The 24142-nt window shown below is 43.6% G+C and overlaps 2 protein-coding genes across 2 annotated transcripts in view; both read right to left on the bottom strand.

Annotated features, from left to right (window-relative positions):
- The window catches only part of PCOLCE2 (procollagen C-endopeptidase enhancer 2), a 29932-nt gene extending 27777 nt beyond the window's left edge, over nucleotides 1-2155 (bottom strand). The window contains exon 1 of the mRNA XM_056850149.1: nucleotides 2049-2155. Coding sequence (XP_056706127.1) covers nucleotides 2049-2155 — 107 coding nt within the window. The remainder of the gene's footprint in view (nucleotides 1-2048) is intronic.
- PAQR9 (progestin and adipoQ receptor family member 9) overlaps nucleotides 1-24142 on the bottom strand; it is a 43015-nt gene that overhangs the window by 2350 nt on the left and 16523 nt on the right. The window lies entirely within an intron of this gene.

Genomic DNA, 24142 nt, shown 5'->3' with positions numbered 1-24142 from the left:
TAAGATTTCAGACTTTTCTGCAAACCTGTGTATTTTTTTAAGATTTCAAAAGACCTGTGTTGTCTGTTCATGGCTCCAATCTCTGGATTTAAGTATCCACAGACTTGGCCCCATTGTGAATTGGATATATTGATGATTACCACAATATTCAATTGCTGGGGTTTTTTTCCAACAAAAAAGCCCTGGTAGCAGGGACAGATGGCCACTGTGGGTTACTGGATCAGGAAAGCTTGCCATATGGAAGTCCTGTTGCCACTGCACTGTACTGGCAGCCGCAGCATTAACAGGGAACCTACATTGAACTAGCTGTAGAAAATGTCCCTATATAGACTCAACTTTATGTCATGTCAGTACACGTCTTTATTGCTGTATGGGAGAAAAATACCCCTTCTCCTATAAATGCAGCATACTTACATGGCATGGTGGGTCATGCTAAACACTGGACTGAAGTTGTCATGTTATTTAATCTATAGTGCCAAAGGATAGAGGTATCCACACAGGCTCAGCTCAAGTTGCAGGTTATTTGTAGGGTTTGGATTCAGTCAATGAGATAATCTAAATCCTGTTTGAAATTGTCACCTCAATTACATCTCCCCCTGTTCTGTTTTAAAACTTTTTTTTCTTCTACAAGTGCAGCCTCTGGGTTTGCTTGATCAAGGAGGAGAGCAGTCTGGAGTGAAAGAAGGAAGGAACTTTAACCCTTTCCTCCTACAATTCTTTCTCACTGCAGAAACCCATCCCTGACTTTCTTGGTGGTGGTGGGGTACCCATATGGTTTTCTCCAGCAGGTATGAAAGCTGCTAGTGTCTGGCTTTTTCAATCGATAAAAAGTGAGACGTCGAAAGGATTAAAACCCTGCCCCCCCCCATGTTCTCTTCCATGATAAAGCAAACCCGTAGGCTGCATTTGCAAAATGGGGGGTTGTTTAAAATTAGGGTTGCCAGCTCCGGGTTGGTAAATACCTGGAGATTTTTAGGGTGGAGCCTGAGGAAGGCGGGGTTTGGGGAGGGACTTCAATGCCCAAGAGTCCAATTGCCAAAGCCGCGATTTTCTCCAGGTGAATTGATTTCTATCAGCTATAATAGCAGATCTCCAGCTAGAACCTGGAGGTTGGCAACCCTATTCAAAATAGTCCGCGGTGGGGGTGTGGAGCCCTCGTGGTGATTGTGCGGAAGGAATTTGTAGCTAATCTCAGACGTCTGCTATATGACCGCTGCATGCTACAAGCAGGCATGCGTTTCCTTTTCAAACATCTCAGTGTTTACAGAACACATAAGGTGAACAAATACCAAGCATGGACAACACGGCCTGGATAAAACAGAACTCTGTTCAGAAACCCTTATTAGGTTATACAGGCGCTCTACGCAGCTCAACCGCGCAGCTCCGCTCTTAGGGGCCGTTGTGGCATCTGCACATGCCCAGACGCTTTTTGTGCTCTCGAACCCCGCCCCCCCCAGCGCCCAAGCCGGCCTCTGAGCGTGCCCTCAAAGCAACCCCTTCTATTGGCAGAGGCCGTGATCCCACCTACTACGTCCGGAGCTCTGTGCCAAAGAAGTGCTTTTCTTACTCTCCCTCGCGTGGAACTGAGCAGAGCGGCGGAAGAGTCTCCCTCCCCGCCCACCCTTATCAACCAGACGTGACACTCTGGGCGCTTTCACACATGCTGAATAACGCACTTTGGATCCCCTTTCAATGCACTTTCACAATTGCTTGCAAGAGGATTTTGCCATTTCGCACAGTAAAATCCAGTTGTCGAGTGCACTGAAAGAGAATTAATTCGGCCTGCGTGGAAAGCGCCCAGAGTCTCTCCCGCGAGCGAGCGGGATCGTCCCTGGGGCGCAAAATGAGGCTCGCCCCCTCCGCAGCACGCGGAAGCCCCGCGGTGGGCCGGCAGCGCCCCCGAGCGCAGAGCCTCGTGGGGGCAGCGAGGGCGCGGAGAGCTGGGCTGCGGCGCGCGGCCCGAGGCGGCGTCCCCGGAGCATGTGCCGTTGGCGGGCTCCCCGTCCCGCCCGCTGCGGCAGGGGCTGCCTCGCTTCAGGAGGGCTTACCTCGGCCTTTGCAGCTGCCGGTTCTGCGAGGGCTGAGCCGCCGCCGCCGCCGCGGCCAGCAGGAGTGCCACCAGGGCCACGAAGGAGCACCAGGCGGCCGCTGTCATTATCTGGTCCTGGTCCGAGCCGGCTCCGCTCCTGGGCGACGGGGAGTGGGGCCGGGGACCCCTTTTATAACGCGGCGCGGAGCCGACGCGGTCCCCGGAGGAGTTCCTCTGGCGACTCCTCGTGAATATCCCATTTGTTCGTCCGGCCGAGGGGAGGAGAGAATACGCTTCGTCCCCGGCGTGGAGGGAGCCGCCACCCCCACCCAACCCCCCCCTCGGCCGGCCGCCCCTCCCTTTGTGGTGAGCGGAGCGCTTGAGGCGGGACGACCTCCGAGCGCCTTTTTCGGGAGGAGGCCGCCTGGAGAAAACCGTTGAGGAATGATTCTCTCCCCCGCCCAGGGCTTTCCAGGACGCAACGGCGACGTGAACTGAAGGAATCGGTCTCGGCGGCAGTGCCCCCTTTCCTTCCGACTGGGCACTGTGGCCCAGGGAGTCCTCGCAGGAATACGATACGTCCTCCAGAAATCATGGTAATAATGCCAGAGGCGAGGGCTTGTTAGTCTCTTGAAGCAAAAACAAGCAAAGGTCTTGCGGCACATTCAAGACTAACGGTTGGGTTTTTTTTATTCCCAGTGGGTGGCCGTGTTAGTCTGTCTCCAGTAGTAGAAAAGGGCCAGAGTCCAGGAGCACCTTCAAGACTAACAAGAATATTTTCTGGTAGGGTAGGAGCTTTCGTGAGCCACAGCTCACTTCTTCAGAAAGCTCATACCCTACCAGCAAATATTCTTGTTAGTCTTTAGTCTTGTTAGCTGTGGCTCACGAAAGCTCATACCCTGCCAGAAAATATTTTTGTTAGTCTTTAAGGTGCTAATAGACTCTTGCCCTTTTCTACTATAATAGTAGTGAGCTGTGGCTCACAAAAGCTCATACCCTGCTAGAAAATATTTTCGTTAGTCTTTAAGGTGCTACTGGACTCTTTGTTTTGTTTTTTTAATTCTAGCATACACATCTGACAAAGTCGCCCTCTAGTCCACGAAAGTTTATGCTAGAATAAAAACTTGATATTCTGAAGGACTCTGTTCCCCCCCCCCCCCCATGTCACTGGGGAACAATTCATTGCAGGGTCCTGTACTAGGGTTGCCAACCTCCAGGTACTAGCTGGAGATCTGCTATTACAACTGATCCCCAGCCGATAGAGATCAGTAGTCCTGGAGAAAACGGCTGCTTTGGCAACTGGACTCTATGGCATTGAAGTCCCTCCCCAAACCCCGCCCTCCTCTGGCTCCACCCCAAAAATCTCCAGGCAACCCTATTCTGTACACACACACATACACGTCAGAACTGAGTTCTTGTTAGCTACCCAAGAGTATTTGTACGCCAAACTAGCGCTGATTGCAAGGGTGAGACTTTAAATAATACATTTATAATACATTTATTACATTTACTAGCGCTGTTGCAAGGGTGAGACTTAAAATAACACATTTTACTGACATTGTTTTATTATTTCAAATGTTTCAATAAATAGCCCAATCTTAAATCGCAATATATTCAGTGGGGTTTACTCCCATGTGGGTGCACATAGGATTCTGTATCCTTAAACCTGTTTTGATTTCAGGTTCCACAGGTATATGAAGTTGACACATGGCAAGAGGTTAAAATTGTGCTACCCCAAGACACTAGTGAGTATTCAGTACACATTATTCTTTTTTTAAAGATATTTTATTAACATTTTCAAAGAAAACAGACAAATTACATACACATACATTCACACAATTTGAACTCCTTCAGGGAGTCTATTTCATCTTACATTTCAAACATCTTATACATTGTTCTTACGGTATATTCTACAGTTTGGTTAATAAATTCCTTCTATACTATATAAGCTGATCCTTATGTTTAACAGTCTACCCTTTCCATTTAACATAATCAAAATAACATTCCCATTTCTTTTGGGATTCTTCAATCATCTTCTCTTTTATCAAGCTGGTCAGTCTGGCAATCACCGCAAATTAGTACACATTATTCTTTTTGTTCTTCTGCCTCTAGTGGTTCCACGCCTCCTTTTATATTCTGATTAGTGTTGTTCTAGTCTCATTAACAGAAACTGTATACCTTCAACACATTTGCACATAAGAATGAACCACTGAATTTACATCTAATGTAAAAGGCTACTGTATATATTTCTGTTGTGTTCAGAAGGTCTGTAGCTCTGGAGATCCCAGTGGTAAATCTAGACATTGTTTTGACATGTGCTGTTTGCACCCAAGCCTGTGATACACCAGGTAGTGGGAAAGTGATGACATAGTTTGAACTTCTAAACACAAACATGTGGCCTGAAATAATCAACCACCACTCTGAAGTCTCTTGATGCCCTGTGGAACTGTAAGACAGAGATGTTCTGCCAGGCATATGGTTGAGGCAGCAACAGTTCAATAGATCAGCTGGTCTCTGTCCCCTCCCTTCCGCCCCCTTTGCTCCTCCCCTCTTTCCCCTTTCCTCCTTTTTTCCTCTTTTTCCTTTTCTTCCTATCTCAACTCCTTGGAGGACCTGTGAATCCTGGGTCATGGTTGGTCACCTGCTCGCCATCGTTATGCGTCAGCCCATCACTGAGAATAATTGGTTTATTATATATATATATATATATATATATATATATATATATATATATATATATATATATATATATATATATATATATATATAGGAGGTATGTGAATTAGAATGCCATCTTTTAAGCTGAAATGTTATTTATAATTTTAAATTCTGTGCTATGGCATATGTTTGTACTATGATGTATTATTGTTGGAAGCTGCCCTGAGCCCGACTTGGTTGGGAAAGGGTGGGGTATAAATAAAATATAAAACTAATAACTACAATCCTATTTCTTTATTAAAAAAACTGTCTTCCTGAACTGTTATACTATAGTTCTAATGCCTTTATAAAATGTCCTTCTGAACATTTCTGTTCTACACCTGTGGAATGACAAAAGTTTAGGAGCCTTCCTGACCTCCTCAGGCAAGATGTTCCTCAAGGTGGGAGCCGCAATAGAGAATGCATGTGGATGAGTAGTTGCCAATTTTACCTGTTGGCATGGTGGCACCTTCAGAAGGTTTGGCTCAGATGAGCAGAGCTCATTTGGTGAAGTATAGCAAGAGGTATATGGTTCTTAGGTATATGGATCCAAGGCCATAACAGCTTTGTTGCCTGATCTCTTCAGATAGAAGCTAAGCAGGGCTGGTCCTGGTTAGTATTTGGATGGGAGACCACCAAGAAATACCAGGGTTGCAATGCAAAGGAAGGCAGTGGCAAACCACCTCTGTTAGTCTCTTGCCTTGAAAACCCTACTGGGTTGCCATAAGGCGGCTGCAACTTGATGGCACTTTAAACGCACAGGAGATAACCATTATCTTGAATTAAACCCAGTAACTGATCGGTAACCAATGGAGTGACTGCAGAATGGATGTGATATGGATGCTCCACCTAGCTGTCAATAGTAACCGAACTGTGGTGTTCTGTACCAGCTGGAGTTTCCGAGCTGACTTTAAGGACAAATACATGTAGGGTGCATTACCATGGTCTAGTTTTGAGATACTGTAATGTTATATAGATGATCTAACATAATGTAAAATAAATAATTGCTATATAAATGATCTAAATATTTGACTTGAGTAATATATGTTTTTGTTCATGAGAGATCATCCTTTATCTGCCTATAGGGAAAAAATAAAAAGTTAAAAAATAGTTTTGTTGTCAAATGTGTGACATTTTAAAGCACTGTGTTTCTTAGTCCTTCACAGACATACTTTGAATCAAATTCTATCAGTATGATGGATAGGATTTGTCCTATTTCTATAATTCCTCTGCAAAGCTAAAAACAACTCTGATATACTGTGGATGGCACATTTGCTTTGATCAGGATTTTTAAAATTTTAATTAGAAGGTTCGTTATCTCTTTGTATGACTTTTGTGGAAATGTAAAAGTCTGCTGTTCCATCTGTGATCATCCACATGCATACATAAATAATGAGTTGGTGGGAAATGATGCTCCTTTGCCCAGATATTGCTTCACTTTTACAATGAATTTGGATGGTGGAGGTGGTCCAGGCTTTCTGTGAGAATTTTTTTATTTATTTCATTTGTACAATTAAGAAAAGTAAGCTTTTGTACAATGTTTTTGGCAGTGTATTTGGTGTTGGTCAATTATCTGTTTCAACCCACTTCAAGTAGAATATCAGTAAAGGGTTTTTTTGCAAATAAAAATTAATGCCATTATTTTTTTTAAAGCCTAGTTGATAAATAACTGCCCGCCTGGTTACCTATGACAAGTAAGAATAATCCAAGTGACCAAACAAGGGTGTCCAGTTCCTCCGACGCAGGGGTGGAGGCCAGAGCTGTAGCACCCTCCAGGATTCCCTTTTCCTCTGGCAGGAACTCAGATGGGCCTAAAGGAGGGGGTTCACTTTCACCCAGCTCCCCCCCCCGCCAGCCCTTCCTGGACCCGCCTTCTGAAATTTTCCCTGGGGAGGGACATCTCCAGCTTCTCCTTCTCCCTCCAGTCCAAGGGCTAGGCCCTGTAGACTGTCAAGAGCCAGAGCCAATAGGGCTACACCCTGCCCCACCCCCTGGCCTCCTCTAAAGGAGCTTGCTTTCAGGCTGCTTGGGCTTAGTGAGGCTGGGACTGCCTGTCCCTTTTCTACCTCACCAGGTGCTCTCCCCTGGATCTGGCCTCCCTGTCTGGGCCTTCCCTGTATCAGGCCTGGCCCTACCCTCCCTGCTTGTGCCATGCCCCTGGGACCCTTCAGGCCCGGCTGAGGCCTTGGCATGTTGCTAGGCTGCTCCCTTGGCCGGGCAGCCTCCAGGGAGCCCTGCTGCTGCCAGCTGCTGTCCTTGCTCTCACCATCTCTTTTAGCCACTTCCCTGCTACCATCTCCTGTGGCTGTTCTGCTTTTGTGGCGTGCTGCTTGGCTGCATTGGGCTCTGGCAGGGCTCTTCTTGCTGCAGCTGGCCTTGGGACACCTCCGACCAAGTTGGTAAGTGTGAGGATGGGGCTGCGGCTCCAAATAAAGGGTAAATTGGCCGCAAATGGGTATATGGGACCAGATAGGCCAGTAAATTCAGAGTAGGGCATGATGATGTGGAGGGATGGTTTAATCCCCCCCCTACAATTTTCCTGATCTCACCCCCTCCCCTAAATCCTGTGAGCTACTATTTGACTTTTGGAAGAAAATATGCCACATATATATTTTTATTCTATTTGCAATGACTATATTGGCTATAGGTATAACATTTGAATAGGTACCATCTTGTTATCTGCCTTCCTCCATGGAGCAAATAGCAGTGAGGGGAAATTTGCATCAGGAAAATGACAAGGGAAGAGAATTAACCCCTACCCCCAGTATTGTGACCCCAATTCAAATGCTCCTTTTTCTCCATAGCTGCTTTTCGTCTCTTGAAAAAAATCACTTGATATCTTCATTACAGATCTCCCACATAGCTCCTGGTTTCTCCCCTTTTACAATTGCATCTAACATTCTGCTCCTTTCATTTCTAAATGGATAACAAGGAAGACATACACATAAGTTGTTTGAACTTATTCCTACCAGCGTGGTGTAGTGGTTAAGAGCTGTGGTTTGGAGCAGTGGACTCTGATTTGAATTTGTACTCTGAATTTGATTCCCCACTCCTCCACATGAAGCCAGCTGGGTGACCTTGGGCTAGTCACACTCTCTCAGCCCCACCTACCTCACAGGGTGTCTTGTGTGGAGGGGAAGGTGATTGTAGGCCAGTTTGATTCTTCCGTAAGCGGTACAGAAAGCTGGCATATAAAAACCAACTCCTTCTTATTGGGAAACAGGCCTGGTCTGCTTATTAAGTGGACCTTGGCTATTGCTTAGGGTGCTGTCACTGGGGCCAGCTCACCTGGCCTGATTTCCCCTGCCCCAGGAAGGAGAAAAGGAAGGGGGGGAAAGGACAGCCACCTAGCTCACAGGGTGGCGACAGCTCCTGGCGGGCTTCCTGTCCAGCAGCTGAGACAACAAACTCAGAATCATAAAATCACAGCACAAACAAACACAGACTAATTTGATAATATCATACCCCTTACCTCTAATCCCTAAAAACGAAGCCATGTATGCCAACAACCTGAAGAAAAATATCTGGCCCCTTTAACAGAGGCTTAATGGGGTGTTGTTTATTAGGTGATTTTATTTACCTCTGCCATGAAAAGCGTCCACACATTAAGCCGCTGTTAAAATGGGCAAGATAGTCCTCTCCAGATTGATGGCAACCCTTTGTACCATGCGTGCTTTCCTCATGCCATCAGGGAACATTGGCAGAAGTGAGTTAAATGTAGGCGTGAGTTAGGATGAAAGGAAGTAAGCAGGAGGATAAAAAGGGGAAATTCCTGCTTTAGCCTTTCTCTTCCGCTGCCTCCTACACTTCCCTATGTGGAAAAAGCTTACATGTGCTCATCTGCTGGATCAGAAACTGAAAGTATCCTCTTCCCAAATCCTTCTGTCTGTGCCCCCACCTACAGAGGTGAGACAGGTGGTAACTAGAGGCAGAGCTTTTTCAGTGGTGGCGCCTCACTTTTGGAATTCCCCCTCCCTGAGGATTGCTTAGCGCCTAATTTTTTTTAGGTGCCAGGCTTAAAACATTTTTTAAACTGTTTTTATGTTCTTTTTATGCCAGTTGCTTGCTTGTATGGCTTGTTTTATTGTTGATAATTCTTATGTTGCTTTTATGGTTTTGTTTTTTTCTTTTTACTTAGTGAGCTGCCTCAAGCAGGTCTCTGGAAAAGTGGCATATACATTTTCTATTTAATTAATAAATCAGATTTAGGAATCAGATTTAGGAATCCTAAAGGGCTGGATGGAACTTATAGTGTATATCTTCAACCCACATTCTCTCCTTTTGTATTGCAGATGACTCAGGTCCCCACTTTGTTACTGTTTTTGATTAACAATATAGCTCTGTCCCCTAATTTGTGCAATATAAGGTCAAATAAATAAGATAAATAACTGTAATGCATTAAGGCTTTTAGGTAATGGCTGACCTGCCCTAATGTACAGAGGAGCAGGCAGAAGAGTCTTGACTCCCATTGGCAGAAATCCCTCACACCACTCCTTAGTCTAGAGAGTGGTAAGAGGACGGAGGACCAAGGAAAGGAGGAGTAGTAGTATGGGTGCAGGAATGGAGGATCTTGAGGCCTGAGAAGGCAAGAGAAGCAGGTGCTTCAAGAAATAAGCATCCGACTTGGGAAAGGGAGGTTGTTTAGAGGAATTAAAAGAAAACAAGGTCAGAGAAAGGCATCTGAAAAAAAAAACAGAGACATCATAAGCAGAAAAGAAAGCTGCACATGATCCAGAGCTGCAGAGGTAAGGGAGCCAAATAAGATATTTCAACTTGATGACAAAAGCTGAAATTGCTTTTAGCATATCATTTACCCAAACAGCAAACATTAGAATACCTGAATCACACCACTTACATTTTCCCTAGGATGCATTTTATTGGAAACAAAATAGTAATTTCCATTTACTGCTAAAAATGGAGTGGCATTGATGAAATACTGGTTTTGGCTCAAGAAAAGGGAATGAAGTGCTATAGAATTCTCTGTGGTCTGTCAAGGTTCCAATAGATACTTGTATATATAATCATTAAAATGGAAAAACTCTTCTGTGATATTAAAAACAAGCAGGACTTTCTTCCTGTTTTAGTGTAATGAATTTTGGGCATAGATGCCACAGATTAATTATGATTTTCCTTTGTCAACTTCCATGGCCCCCTCTGGTAAGGTTGCCAACAACCTGCAGGAAAAAAAATCCTGTTCTTTTAATGAGTGTAATGGGATGCTATTTACCAGGTGATATTATTTATCTCTATGCCAGGAAAATATTTAGTTGTGGGGGTGGAGCAAATACAAAAGGTCATGCAAAAGGGGCTCTTAAGAAATGCGAAGCAGGTATGCGCTGCTGAATGACGCAGTCACTTCCTGAATGACGGTTCAGCCTGAAAACCTCAAAAAAATATGTGGGGCACTTCAGCCTGGAATGAGCTGCTAATTACCAAGCATAAATGGTTTGGTAGTGGAGTGAGAGAAGGGGTGAGGGGGTTAAGAGCTGTTTGCTGCCTGGGGGTGTCTCAGCTGGGATTCCCATCCAAGCACTCCCTGCATTTGTGTTGACTAGTAACTATAAAATGGCGTCCTTCCACATTCAGTAAGCACATGTGGTGTGTATCATATCTCAGATAATACAACAGGCACATATTAAAACATAATTGGGTTGGGTGGAAAGAAACAGTACCTGAGCTATATTGAGACACAGCAGGCTTCCAAATTTTCCAAAGGCATTATATTGCAGAGGCAATATTGAGAATATGATCCATGTGTGAGCAATCATATGGAATGTTTTTCACACATTTCGTGTCTCCTGTGGAACCAGTCAGCTAGGATGCTGGGCCTCCGCCTTTGGAATTCTTTTTGAAGTGTGATGACTTTAGGGACAGTTGAAGTTGAAAATGTTGATGCCATAAAAGTTTATTGCATAAGAGAAATCAAAGCTATTTATTTTCGGTTCTTTTCTTAATGAAGTGTTCTGCTTGTATTTTTTTACATAGCCTTTTAGAGAATATCTGCAGTGTTCCATAGCAACTTATAGAAATAACTAGGAGAAAAGCAGTCATGTATTCCTAGGTGCGGTGTCTATAGGCAGGCTGTGAGAGCTTCATGAAACTTTGGATGGAATCTTAACTATAGGAACATAGTTAATTAAGATTCTGTCCAAAGTTTCATGAAGCTCTCACAGCCTGCCTGTGTGTAAAGTGCCGTCAAGTTGAAGCCGACTTATGGCGACCCCTTTTGTGGTTGTCATGGCAAGAGACTAACAGAGGTGGTTTGCCAGTGCCTTCCTCTGCAAAGCAACCCTGGTCTTCCTTGGTGGTCTCCCATCCAAATACTAACCAGGGCTGACCCTGCTTAGCTTCTGTGATCTGACGAGATCAGGCTAGCCTGTGTCATCCAGGTCAGGGCCTATAGACCATTACTAATGGTAAAAATAGGAATATAGTTAAGATTCCGTCCAAAGTTTCATGAAGCTCTCACAGCCTGCCTATAGACCATTACTAATGGTAAAAATAGGAATATAGTTAAGATTCTGTCCCAAGTTTCATGAAGCACTCACAGCCTGCCTATAGACCATTACTAATGGTAAAAATAGGAATATAGTTAAGATTCCGTCCCAAGTTTCATGAAGCTCTCACAGCCTGCCTATAGACCACTGCACCCAGGAATACATGACTGCTTTTCTCTACTAAATATTTGTCTCAACAACAATATTCCAGTGAATGTATGTAATTGTGTTGTGGTTGCTTTTCAAATCAGAATGTTCTCTTGTGGACTTTCATGTTTCTCTGTCATTTTTTCCAATACATTCTGTTGCATTATGCTTTACTTTCTTCTACCAAGCATATTTACGTGTTGTTTCCTTGAATTTAAATTCTCATGACTATGCCTGTTAGATAGTGAACTTGCAATAATTCAAGTATTAATAGCCTGTCCCTTTGAACACACCTGCTCAAATACTTACTGTAAAAAGCTAATTGAAGCAATGACGATAATGTAGTTTTGGTGATTTCAGTTGATTAAATGTTGACTTTCTTTATTGGCCTCCATTGTTATAGATCATCATCTGATCTTTGCACCACTTCTTTGTTAGAAATGCATTCAGGGTCTGCATGTATTCTTGACTAAATAGGCTTTCCTTGAGGGTGTATGGCAGGGATGGGGAACGTCCGGCCCGGGGGCTGTATGCGGCCCCCGAGGACATTTTCAATGGCCCTCGGGAGCTCCAGGGCCCAGCCGCGGAGGCGCAGCACAGCGCAGCCCTCCCCGAGGGTGTTCCTGAGGCCGCGGCACCCTTTGGACCTCCTCTCGTCGACTGTTGGTCGGCGAGGGGGAGGGACGCTTCCCCCAAGGCTGCCCCCTACAGTCGCGGCATGCAGGAACGCCGTGCCACACTGTAAGCCCCTCTCTCCGCCTGTCAAGCGGCGAGGGGGGGGGGGAGAGGCCGGTGGCTCCTGGCGGCGGAACATGCGCGCAACAGCCGATCGGGCTTGGAGGGCCTTTTGTGAACTCGGGGTGGGAGGGCGTGGAGGCTGGGGCCTGGTCGCGCAGGGCTACGTGTGCTGCCATGTGTGTTGGGGGAGGCGGGGAGCCTGGGGCCCGGTTGCGGGGGTGTGTGTGGAGAAGGCTTTTCTCTCTTTTTCTGTCACTCTTTCTCCTTTCTCCCCCTCTCTCCCTCATCTCTTTCTTTGTCTCCTTCCTTTTCTCCCCCTCCATTTCTCTGTTTTCCTTCCTTCCTCCCTTCCTTCCCTGAGGATCGGCTGTGGGCTGCGCCCCCCTGGTGCCTCGTTTGCTCGGGGCCCACCGCTGGCTGCCCTCCCACCTGGGAGAGGGGAGGGAGGGGGAGTGGGGATGCCCTCCAGGCCTTCTCTGCATGGCCTCCCCTGTGGTTGCCAACCTCTAGGTGGTGGCTGGAAACCTGGCAACCCTAGCCTCTCCCTCTCCCCGCCCCGTGGCGGGAGATCTACACCTGGTTATGGCCCCCGAATGATGTTATAAATGAGCAAATGGCCCTAGCAGGAAAAAGGTTCCCCACCCCTGGTGTATGGGCATTTGTTTTTTTGGAAGGTCACTCTGTACCTTTAAATGAAGCAAGAGAACATCTTATAGTTCATCGGTGAATTCAAAGAGATACCATGGATCTCCAGGTTGCAGTCTAACAACCCTATACTTCTGTATGTCTTTTACTATCAACCCTTCCTTTTCAGCATTGTAATAAACATGCAACCATGTATTCATAAGCAGTATTGTCCATGTTTCTCTAGTAGACAACAAATATGGATCAAAAGAGTTTAGAATGATTCAGTAGCCTCTGCTCGATGTTGACATTTGCAATGTTTGATGTGTAGTTTTTTTGTCCTCAGAATTTTCCATTAAATTTAGAGTTTTCAGTTTTAATTTAGTGTATGCTGAAGCAGGCCTTGACAAATTTTCTTTGGCTCCAGGAGCCAGCCCCAAAATGTAGGGGCCAGGCTCATTTTTCAGCTTTTGGATTTTGTATTTTAGTGACTATATTTTCTAACTGTTGCTACCACAAAACCTAGTCCTAAATTCTTTAATGTTTCTCATAACTTCATTAAAACTATGCCATCACCAGAACAAAGAGCTAACCTCTAGCATTATTTCTCTTGAACTTTTCGTAAGTTCATTGTTCTTAAAAGCTCCATTTAATTGACTATTGAAATCAGTATAGAAAGCAGTTGGTTAAGAAATTAATTCCTCTGTCATCATGGAATGGTATAAAATGAACAGACAGTTTTGCAGCTACAAAATCTTCATGCATTTGTATTGTTATGTTGTACAACAAAACGTTATGGTGTGAAATGATAAAATGTTGAACTCCTAAGGATCACTGAAAGATACTGCAATAAGCCCAGTGCTGAAAATACTAGGTGTTACTTTGAGTGATATGCTAGAGTGGAAAAAGGCAAGTCAGGTACAGTTGCCTCGAAGTTGTGCTGAAGACTGACTCTTTAGGACTGTTCTCTCCATTTACTGTGGTACCAAAACAGGGTGGGAGGAGAGATGCCTCACTGAAGAGAGATACCAGCTAGTATGGAAGCCTAGCACTGTAGTTACTGCTTTTGCAGCACAGCTTTTCTGCTACTAGCTAGAATAGTCTGCTAGTCTGTTTATTAGCATAAATAGTACAAAAACCGTTGCTAAGGATTCTTGTGTCTAGTTGTACCATTGATTAGCACACAGCAAGCCCTTACACGTGGAAGTACACTAAACTGGATATACAAGGATAGATTTTTATTTGTATTGGTGATTTATTATTTTAGTTTGTTCTTGAGGCATTTTAAAATCTGGCACTACTTAGGATATAGTTTTTAAAAATCAGGGTATGGGTTTTAAACAATGGAAAATAGATTTCTCCCCTCCCTCCCCACCATGGCAGGGAGTTAAAATAAACCAATTTACTGCAGCTGGAATGTCAAATACAAAACCAACTCAAATTTATTAAGTTAAACGGAGTATTGTGCTTAAACTTCCTTGGCCATGCATCAACACTGAAAAATATTTAGTGTGATTACAACACAAATTAACAAAAGATGAGAAATGTAAATTTGATGCAAAGTCCATTGAAGAAAGCATGTATTTCATATTTATTATGACAATTGGCTTTCCTTACAAAATTCTTTACTGCAAGGCACAAATAAGAATTAATTCCTCCATGCCAGCACAGCATAATTTTCAATTGTCTCTGTTTGGCTTCCTTTACTTGTTAACTATCCACAAAGCTTCATTCATGTTCTGGGCCAAATTTATACTTGATTTCACTAGGGAAGCACTTGGCTAGAATTACTACAAAATGTAATGTGAACTATAAGCTGCATAAAACAATAGAACATTTTCCCAACTGAAACTATAAATAACAATAAGGAGAAGGAACAGAACTACAAATATCTTTAAATTCACAAACAGCCCAGTCTCAGGATTAGTTAAATCTAAACCAGTCATTGGTTCTCGTAGGTTATCTGGGCTGTGTAACCGTGGTCTTGGTATTTTCTTTCCTGACGCTTCGCCAGCAGCTGTGGCCGGCATCTTCAGAGGAGTAACACTGAAGGACACTGAACATGGACTGACACAAACAGGACACAGGGTCTTATTCCAAGACACTGAAAGACTGGACAATTCTACCAACTATTTTGTCAGATTGCACAGAGAAGCCATTGAAATTCATAAACATCAGCACAACTTTAACAGAAAAGAAGAGAGTTTAAGAATGAATAAGGCTTGGCTTCCTGTCCTGAAAACCTCCAGACTAACAAAGACTACAGTCAACAATAGCCATGCAGATTAGCTTTGGATTTCACACATTAACAGATCACTTCAGGATACAATGGTTCCATATTAACATACCACACCCTCATTAGCACATTATCTTGATACTTACAGGACAATGATTAGCACATTACCTTTGATACTTTTTGCAGGACAATGATTCAGCTCAACCCAACCCCTTCCTGACTATATATTACTCTTCCTACACACTTGACACTGAGAGACACTGTCCTTCAGTGTTACTCCTCTGAAGATGCTTGCCACAGCTGCTGGCGAAACGTCAGGAAAGAAAATACCGAGACCACGGTTACACAGCCTGGATAACCTACAAGAACCTTTTGGGCCACCGCTCCCTTGGTTCCATAAACTCAACAACAGCGCTCCCTGCCCTATCCTATAAAAAGCATTATTCAAAATAGGGGTGTGCATGACTCACTAAAGAAGATAACAGTTACATTTCAAAACAGTAACAATTAATTGCACATCTATTCAAAATCTAATTAAAACTTTTTAGTTGAAAATTATTCAACAAAACTGATGAACTTGATCCAGTGGTTCCAGCTCTTCAAAGTCTGTAAAACAATTCTGATAGTTTCCACCAAATTTGCCAGCATGGTGCCATAGCTTGATCTATTGTAAATCAGTGAACACAGTTGAAGGGGACCACCTCTAGTGCCTCCCTGCTGCCCTCTTGCCTCTTAGTGCCCCCGCAGGTAATCCCACTGCCCCCCAGGGGGTGGTACTGCCCACTTTGGGAACCACTGGTCTACAGCAAGGCACAGACCAACAGCAGGCATACAAGAATTGTGGACAAGTTGCTTCCACACTGGCTCACCCTTTTCTGGCTGCTTTGATCAGGAAAACCCTGATCAGGAACAGGTGCAACTCCTCAGCCATCCGAGGACAGGTGCACTTCGATGGCTGTCAGCTCCGATCTTGTGGTGACTCAAGCTCACAGGCAGAGGTTGACCGGTGCTGGGCTGCCAACTGTATGCTACGGCGTCACTCTAGCACCTCCCTCTGGGCTCACCTTCTCGGGCATTCTATGGGCTCTGGCAACACCACGGGTGAGGCTTATTTCCGCAGCACTTTGATTTCAGCTTCGGATCCCATGCTGCGAGATTGAGGCCGTGGCATGTTGGCTTCGGCCTGAGACTTCCCCTCTGCACCTGACAGAGTCTCTGCCTTGTCCGGTGGGTCTTCCTGCAGCATCCAAGGGCTGGGGTCAGTTTCCCCTTTTGTGCGACATGGCACACACACCCTTTTGGCACTGAGGGAGCTTTCAGAAGTAATTTTTGATATGGCTTGAAGTGTGTATGTCTGCTGTTCAAAGAAAAAAAATGTCAAAAAGTTCTTATGTTCAAAGTGTGTCTGAAGTAGCTCTTTACATCCCTGCCAAAGTGAACAAAAAGATTAGATACAAAGTTTTCTGTGGACTTCCCACTCAAGCTGCTGTTCTACATCACAAGCTGTTTCCAAGGGTTTCTCAACCCTTTGGAAGCCTCTTTGGGTAGTACTGGGGGCTGCAGGAGACAGGGGATGACCAGTTATCATCAGTGTGGGACCTATTCTGTGGAGTTCCAAAGGGCACAATCCTATTCCCCATGCTTTTGAATCTCTATTTTCCCTTAGGACAAATAATTTGTAGCTTTGGGGTTAGATGTCATCCATATGTGGATGATACCCAGCTCTATATATCCTTATCCAAATTCCCTGGTCCTGAATTGCTGCTTGGCTACTACTGGTATATTGGCTAAGAGAAACAAATTGAAACCAAACTCTGAAAAGACAGAGGTAATGCTTGTTGGGAAAGCAGAGATCTTAAAAAAAAAAGTTTATTTATTCAGAATAGGGATACAGAAGGGAAAAAGAAGGAATGGGGGATCCGTCTGCAGATAGAGTATATATATATAAAAACAATTACAACATAGTTACAGCATCTGATTTTCTAATTATTCAAGCAGACTATCTCTTAACTTTTTATTTTTGACTTTTCTACTAGAAGTTAACTTCACTATAAATTGACTTATGTAACATTTAATCTACTACTGTCATTATAAAGTTTCAACCGTCATATTCTATATATCTGTAAAACAGTTTCCATTTTTCATTGAATTGATCAAGGGTCTCCTCGTCAGTTGTATTCATCATGTGCATCATTTTAGCCATTGCAGCATATTCCATCATTTTGTCTTTCCAATCACCTACATCTGGCAAAGCTGGTTGTTTCCATTTTCATGCAAGAACAACTCTCGCCACCGTTGTAGCATATCTAAATAAGTCTTTTAATTGCAAATACAGTTCCAGTGGCATTATACCGAGTAAAAAACTCTTGGGAATCAAATTGAATTTTTGCTGAAGCATGTTTTGTAGTTCATGGTGGTGAAAGTGGAGATCTTGAAGGATACTGCGCTCCCCATTTTTGATGGAGTTCAGCTGACCCTTGCTGACTGAGTTAAGAGCCTTGGGGTTATACTGCACCCAACTTTATTACTGGAGAAGCAAGTTAGTGCAGTTGCAAAAAAAGGCTGTGTTCCAACTCAGCCTAGCCCTAAAGATGCCCCTTACCTTGATACAGCTGATCTGGCCACCTAGATCCATGCCACAGTAACATCAAGACTAGACTACTGCAATGCACTGTACATTGGTCTCCCCTCAAAATCAATTTGGAAACTCCAGCTGGTACAGAATATCGTGGCTTGGCTATTATCGGGAACCAGATGGAGCATGCATCCATGGATGCACCCATCCTGAAGGCACTTCTCTGGTTGCCCATCAGTTACTGGTATTTGAGGTATGAGCTATTACATACAAAGCTCTTCATGGTCTATCTACAAGACTGCCTCTCCCCCTAAGCATTGCCATGATTATTTCGCACAATGGAGCAGGGTCTTCTGCAGGTGTCAGCCTGCAAATGGGCAAAATCAACAACTGTTTGTACAGTGCCTTCTCTGTTGTGGCCCCCACCTTGTGGAATGGTCTGCCTGAGCAGGTCAGGAAGGCTCCCAGTCTTTATTTTATTCGATTTCTACCCTGCCCTTTTGCAGCACATACCAGGCTGCAAACTATGCAAAACTGAATTATTCAAGAGAGCTTTTCTACGCAGGCAATAGAGTTGCACTGTACTGAATGATTCATAGTTACTTGGAACAATTATTAGAGACTGTGGTATATCTTGTGTATATATATTGTGTATATCTTACTGAAGCTAGGATCCTACTATGGAATTTTACATCATTTAATATGTCATGTTAATACTTATGCTTTGCTTCAGTTCTGTTTTTAGACTTCTGGTTGGTTCTACAACCCCAATCTTATTTCATTGTTTATTGAATGTCCCATCTGTCAATTGTATTTACTCACTCTGTGTAATCTGCCTTGAGTCCAAGGAACACTGCACTTACTATGAAGGCAGACTATAAATAACATAAATAAATAATAAAATAAATTCTGCAAGTGACGATCTATTTGCAATTTTTAGATCCAGCCCCAAGATTTTTTCTCTATAATTTATTTCTATGGTGTAAGAGTCTATATTTTTGAGGCACTGAGAATTTGAAACTTCTCTTTATCTGAGCAATTGAAGAATTGTATAGTGTGAAGTAAACCTGTGAAAGTAGAAAAGCCAGGCATGGACCTGTAATACCATGATCATCTATTGCCAAAAGAAACAAAACTACAATAGATATACAATAGTAGTAGGGAAATTGTGCAAAATTCTCAAAATACTTTTAAAAAGCACACCATCACCATCCTATTTTACTCATTTTTGTGGAATACAATAGTATTCTTTATCAGTATAAAATTTTAAATTCCTAGATGTGCTTTTAATTTTATGTAGTTTTTTTTACTGCAACCGAGCAATGTCACTCAAAGCTGCATTATTATACAGGCTCAAGTATTAATTTTTTTCCTGCTCTTCAAAATAGGAACATGACTTTATTTCTAGTAACAGGAAGAGCCACTCTAGCGGGCTTGAGTTTAGGAGCTTTTTAAGGCTAAGAGAGAGAGGGTGAGGGGCCCAAAGTTACCTAGCAAGCTTCCATGGCAGACTGTGGGTTCAAACCTGGATCTCCCAGATCTTAGTTCAGCAGTCATCCCACACTGACTCTCTGTATGGTTTTTTTTTTAGCATAGTGGGAAAATGTAATCCACCATATGTAGATACTTCATTCTACCATCTCAGGCTATTCTACTTCCTCATTCTGTTCCATATGTAGGCTGGCCTCCGATTTGCATTGAGAAGACAAGGGCTTCTACTGCTCAGGTTCAAAAGCCAGTATGAACTGCAGCTAGAAAAGCCAATTAGCATACACAGCAGAGTTAGGGACACTGGACTTACTGTGAAGGCTCCTTGGGTCTGAAGCTAGGGAGGACATGCTGCCAAATGGACAAGCTAGGGAGGACATGCTGCCATCATCTCTGGAGTCAGGAAATAGGCTGCAATTCCTGTCTCCACCACTAGAGAGAACCTTCTCCCTTACTTTGGAGGCATCAACTTCTCCCTTACTTTGGAGGCCCATTGCTGTGATGTGTGACTGTACCAGGGTCTCTAACCTTTTGGAGTCTGTTGGGACCATTGGAATTTTGAGAGGGCATGGTGAATGCCACAGGAGAGGGTTCCAAACCCAATAATTCCCTCCTTGCTTTGCAAAAGAATTGCAGAAGGGAAATACAAAGAATTGAAGGAAAGCCTGAAGGAGGAAGAAGGAAAAAGAAAAGGGAGGCCGAGGCGGAGGACGGGCAAAAGAGAAGGGAAATAGAAAGAAGGAAAACATGGAGTGGAATGGCCTTATACACTGACTAAGAAAAGCCCAGGTGCTCATTGGGCTTCCTGATCCTCAAGTGGCTGCAGCTGCTATTGTAGCAGAAAACCCTTTAATCTGAATGAAGGTAGCCAATAATAAACCCTGTCTTCCAATGATCCCACCCATTTTCTGAAAAGCTTGGTGGGCCCCAGGAAAAGTGCTGGTGGACACCACTGTGCTCACGGGCATCACGTTGAACCTGGGCCTATCCATAAAGAACATAAAATTGAAAAAATAACATTCAGTTTTCCAGAGAATATACATGAGGAACTTTAAGTGAGATAACTGTAGAAGAGACTTGAAAGAACATTGAACACAAACATTTCAGATATGATTTCCCCCATCATTTTTGGTATGCATGATGACAATGAGAATCCTTTGAATCATAAAAAAAAAGACTCCCCATTCACTGTGGGTCCAGAAAGTCTGACCTTCGAGAAGGAACCTTCATAGTGAGTATGATGATCTTTTCTCAGTTGAAGGAAGGATACCATCCTCCTTTTGTAGTTTCTCTTTTGCCAAATTTTAAACTGTAAGGAACCCGCCTTCCTGTACACTGCACAGTGCCATGCTCATTGATGCTGCTATACAAATAATAAAAGTAATATTTGTTACCAACCTCTGTTGATGAACTGGTGTGAAACCTTTCAATGTAGAATTGTGTTTGAGGAGAAAGAAGTAGAACCAGATGCTTCCATTCTTGGCAGAAGTTCTGTGTAACAAGAATCAGTCCACACCCACAATCAGTACCTTCTGTGTCATTGGTGTATGTGCACCTGTCAGAATTCTTTCTGGCTTTTTGATCCTTGCCCTCTAAAACCCTGTGCTCCTTGTGTATCCACACATGCAAAAACACACTGGAAGGAATGATCTGGCAGTAAATCTTCTACTGTGTGTGTGTAAAGTGCCTTCAAGTCGCAGCTGACTTATGGCGACCCCTTTTGGGGTTTTCATGGCATAAGACTAACAGAGGTGGTTTGCCAGTGCCTTCCTCTGCACAGCAACCCTGATATTCCTTGGTGGTCCCCCATCCAAATACTAACCAGGGCTGACCTTGCTTAGCTTCTGTGATCTGACGAGATCAGGCTAGCCTGGGCCATCCAGGTCAGGGCAAAAATCTTCTACTAGTAGAGTGTATATTCCCAAGAAGATGTGCATGTTGAGGTGGCCTACAGCCCACCTTCCTCTTACTCAGCCAGTTCCCTGGCTTGCAAGAAACAGCTGTTCAGAAAGCAGCATGTTTCATTCAAACATAGGGCTGCTGTCCAATCCTCAAGTCAACTTGGAGAAGAGGGCTGTTTTTGACAGGGCTTATCCTCAGTCATCTTCCTCATTCTAGATTTTTGCTATGCCTTCCCCCCCAAAACACAAACATTCTTCCAATCTCAGTGTTTCTCTCCAGATAGGAGAGTGTGGCAGACAGGTGGATGCCAATGAAGACATAATGTGTTTTAAAAAGACTTGACAAAAAAGGCAATAATCCTGATCTGGAGAAAAATGAAGAAAGTCTAAATGTTTTCAGGATCTGAGACTCTGGGAAACCTAACAACCCTACGCAGCAGACTCCATATAAAAATGGAGTTAGGTGTGATTTCGAGGAGTAATTTAAAAGTTCACTAAAAAACAACAACTAATCTGTTACTATTAAGACAGTTTTATTAATTTGTTGATATGACTGATGGAGTTTAATGATTTGGGGCAGCAGTATTCAGATACCTTTAAGTACTGTGTTCAGGCAAGATGAACATAAGCAGAGGAAGCTGCTCAGGGAAGCTGGTGATTTCAGAAGCACATATGATCAATCTTGAGTATTAGAGAAAGAAAAGTGATGGAGAATTATACCCTAGAAAGGAAAAAATATGGACAACTGAATTCTCATTAAGTGGTTAGCAACTTGCAAGAAGCAGGGATACAATATAATTTACAAGGACGTTTCACTACAATAATGTATCCAATAACCCAAAAGCAACTAAAAACGTCAGTGTTTTCTCTATACGGAACTGGCAAGTTGAAAAGAACCAAGCAGGCTCCAGAATTACAGCAACTGTAATTTAATTTAATTCTGTAATTTAATAATGTCATTTAATTCTCTGTCTCCCTTTCTGTAATATCCAGGATAACTTCCTTGAGTTTCCAGGATAACTTTCCCACCCCATTGGATGCCAGTGTGGTGTTGGCAAAACACACAGGCTGTTACCATTGCCACATCAATAATGGAATAAGGAACACAAAGCTTTCCTTTGCTCTTCTCCCCTTCCTGCTGGAAAAAATGATTGCAGGAAGGTGGTTGACTGAAAATAGAACAAGGTGTCAATAAGAGGCAGGCATGAGAAGATGAAGGGGAAAAGTGGATTTCAAACTGCAAGACTGGGCCGGTGATGAGGCTGAAGCATTTTTCTTGGGGAAAACCAAGGCCCTGTGTTTTCCTTAGTAGAAATCATCTTCTCCCCTCCCCCAAAAAAACTGGCACTGGAAATTAACAAACTCCATCAACAGACTTGTAAGCAGAAAGGAATTTTCTGATATTCATGGATTCTCCTTCCAGCTGCAGCTTCTGTCACATCCAATATTGCTTTAGACCAGAACCCAACTCTATGAGGGTCTTTGGTACAAAGGTGGAAAGCCTAGCTCTGTGTAGAGCAGTCTGCTTGGTCCAGATCATATTCAGTGCTTATAAGATTATTCTCCAAAGAACCAATTGGTGAGAACCAGTGTATAGGTTGGACTAGGTCCTGGGAGACCCTGGTTTGAGCCCTACTCAGGCCAACCATGGCCCAAGGAGCTCAAGTTGGGAAGAGCCAGCTGAGCTACTGGGGATGGGCTACCGGGGATCCCGCTTTCATCCAAGAGGGAGACAGGGAACTCCCATGAAGTGCGTTCATCTTGTGGGAAGGGAAGCCGGGAGATGAGTCTTGTGAGGGCTTTCAGGAGCTATTTAAACTTGAGCAACCAGAGGCTGAGTAGGAGGAAGTTGAGGCTGCTCCTCTCTCTAGCGTCCAGTCCTAGAGAGAATCAGAGTGAAATAGGAGCCACCCAGTGTCAGAAGAAGAACCTGAATGTTCAGAAACCCCCTCCTCTCCCAACCAAAGGCCTTTAAGAGGTAGAGGGTCATGATCTAATCACTCCCCTCTTGTTAGGGAACCCAGAGGGAACCCCAGCCGTGGTTCCCCCAGACAACCTTGTGCTATGCTGCCAACCTCCTCACAAGTGCTTTCTCCCAACCTGTCAGTCTCCCACCTGCCACAAATTGGGCACTGAGCTGAACCCACAAGGCACGTGTAAGAGACAAAGTTGGGGAACCCAAATACAATGTGAATTCTTTAATATGTGAACTGGCCCTAATTAATGATTTTCTGAAGCCCAACCAATGTTGCTATCATCTTAATACTCTAACCCACAGCAGCTTGTAGAAATGGATGTAATAAATTAAATATATGGCTGTATACTGTTAGGTTCAACTTCATGATCTGAAATTTTTTATTCTAAATTAAAGAAAGTTCTGAAATGAAAAAGTTGCTTTCAGTGTATCTAAAGTAACGGCTCACCCACAACAGCATTTTCAGCTTCAAAGAGTTCTAGTTCAGTGTGATATACACTTTGTATTAGCTTCAATGCTATATTTTTAGGCATTTAAATTTAGAATGCTTTCAATCCCAGCCCACAGCTCAGCATGATATTTACCAGCCTTCATTGAATAATAATTTGTTAGAGAACTTGTTACTATGGTTGCAAACAATGCTTGTTGAAGTCAATGGTCACCTTAACTTCTAAATAAGCATACCTTGCAATGGTCTATATAATATTGTTTACCTGGCAAGGGCATCAGACCAATGAGTTTTAAATAAGATATACAGGGTGGCTGTGGTTCAATATACACTCCAGCAGCTGATTCATACCCTGGTGGGTTTTCCCCCTAGTCATCCCTGGAAGCTGAAGTATTTTACTGTCCCATACACTTTTCAGTTTAATTTACCATCAGCTATGATGAAATTAAAGCAGCCATTCTGACAGGCAACTTTCCCCGCCAGACTTCTGTAATGCTGTTCATTTTATTTCCTACCCATTAAGCACTCCAGGGAAATACCATGTCATTCATAAAGGAAATGACTCCATCAGCAAAGTTTGACCCAGCAAAGCATTTGGGTTTGACCCAGCAAGTCAGTTTGTAGGGACAAGAAAGGTCAGCTCCTCCAAAATAAAGAATGGAGCATAGCACTCTGTTTAGCCATGGTACCCCTCTTCCAGAAAAAAAAACCCTGCAGAAAAAGAGCTGTTGGATGCATTTGCTACAGTAGCTCCATCTCTCTCCTGTCCTGCACTCAGAAGCAGAGC

This window comes from Euleptes europaea, chromosome 5 (genome assembly GCF_029931775.1).
Source record: "Euleptes europaea isolate rEulEur1 chromosome 5, rEulEur1.hap1, whole genome shotgun sequence".
In the NCBI taxonomy this organism is placed as follows: Eukaryota; Metazoa; Chordata; class Lepidosauria; order Squamata; family Sphaerodactylidae; genus Euleptes; species Euleptes europaea.
Note: the sequence above shows the minus strand (reverse complement) of the source record. Positions and strands in the feature narration are given on the sequence as shown.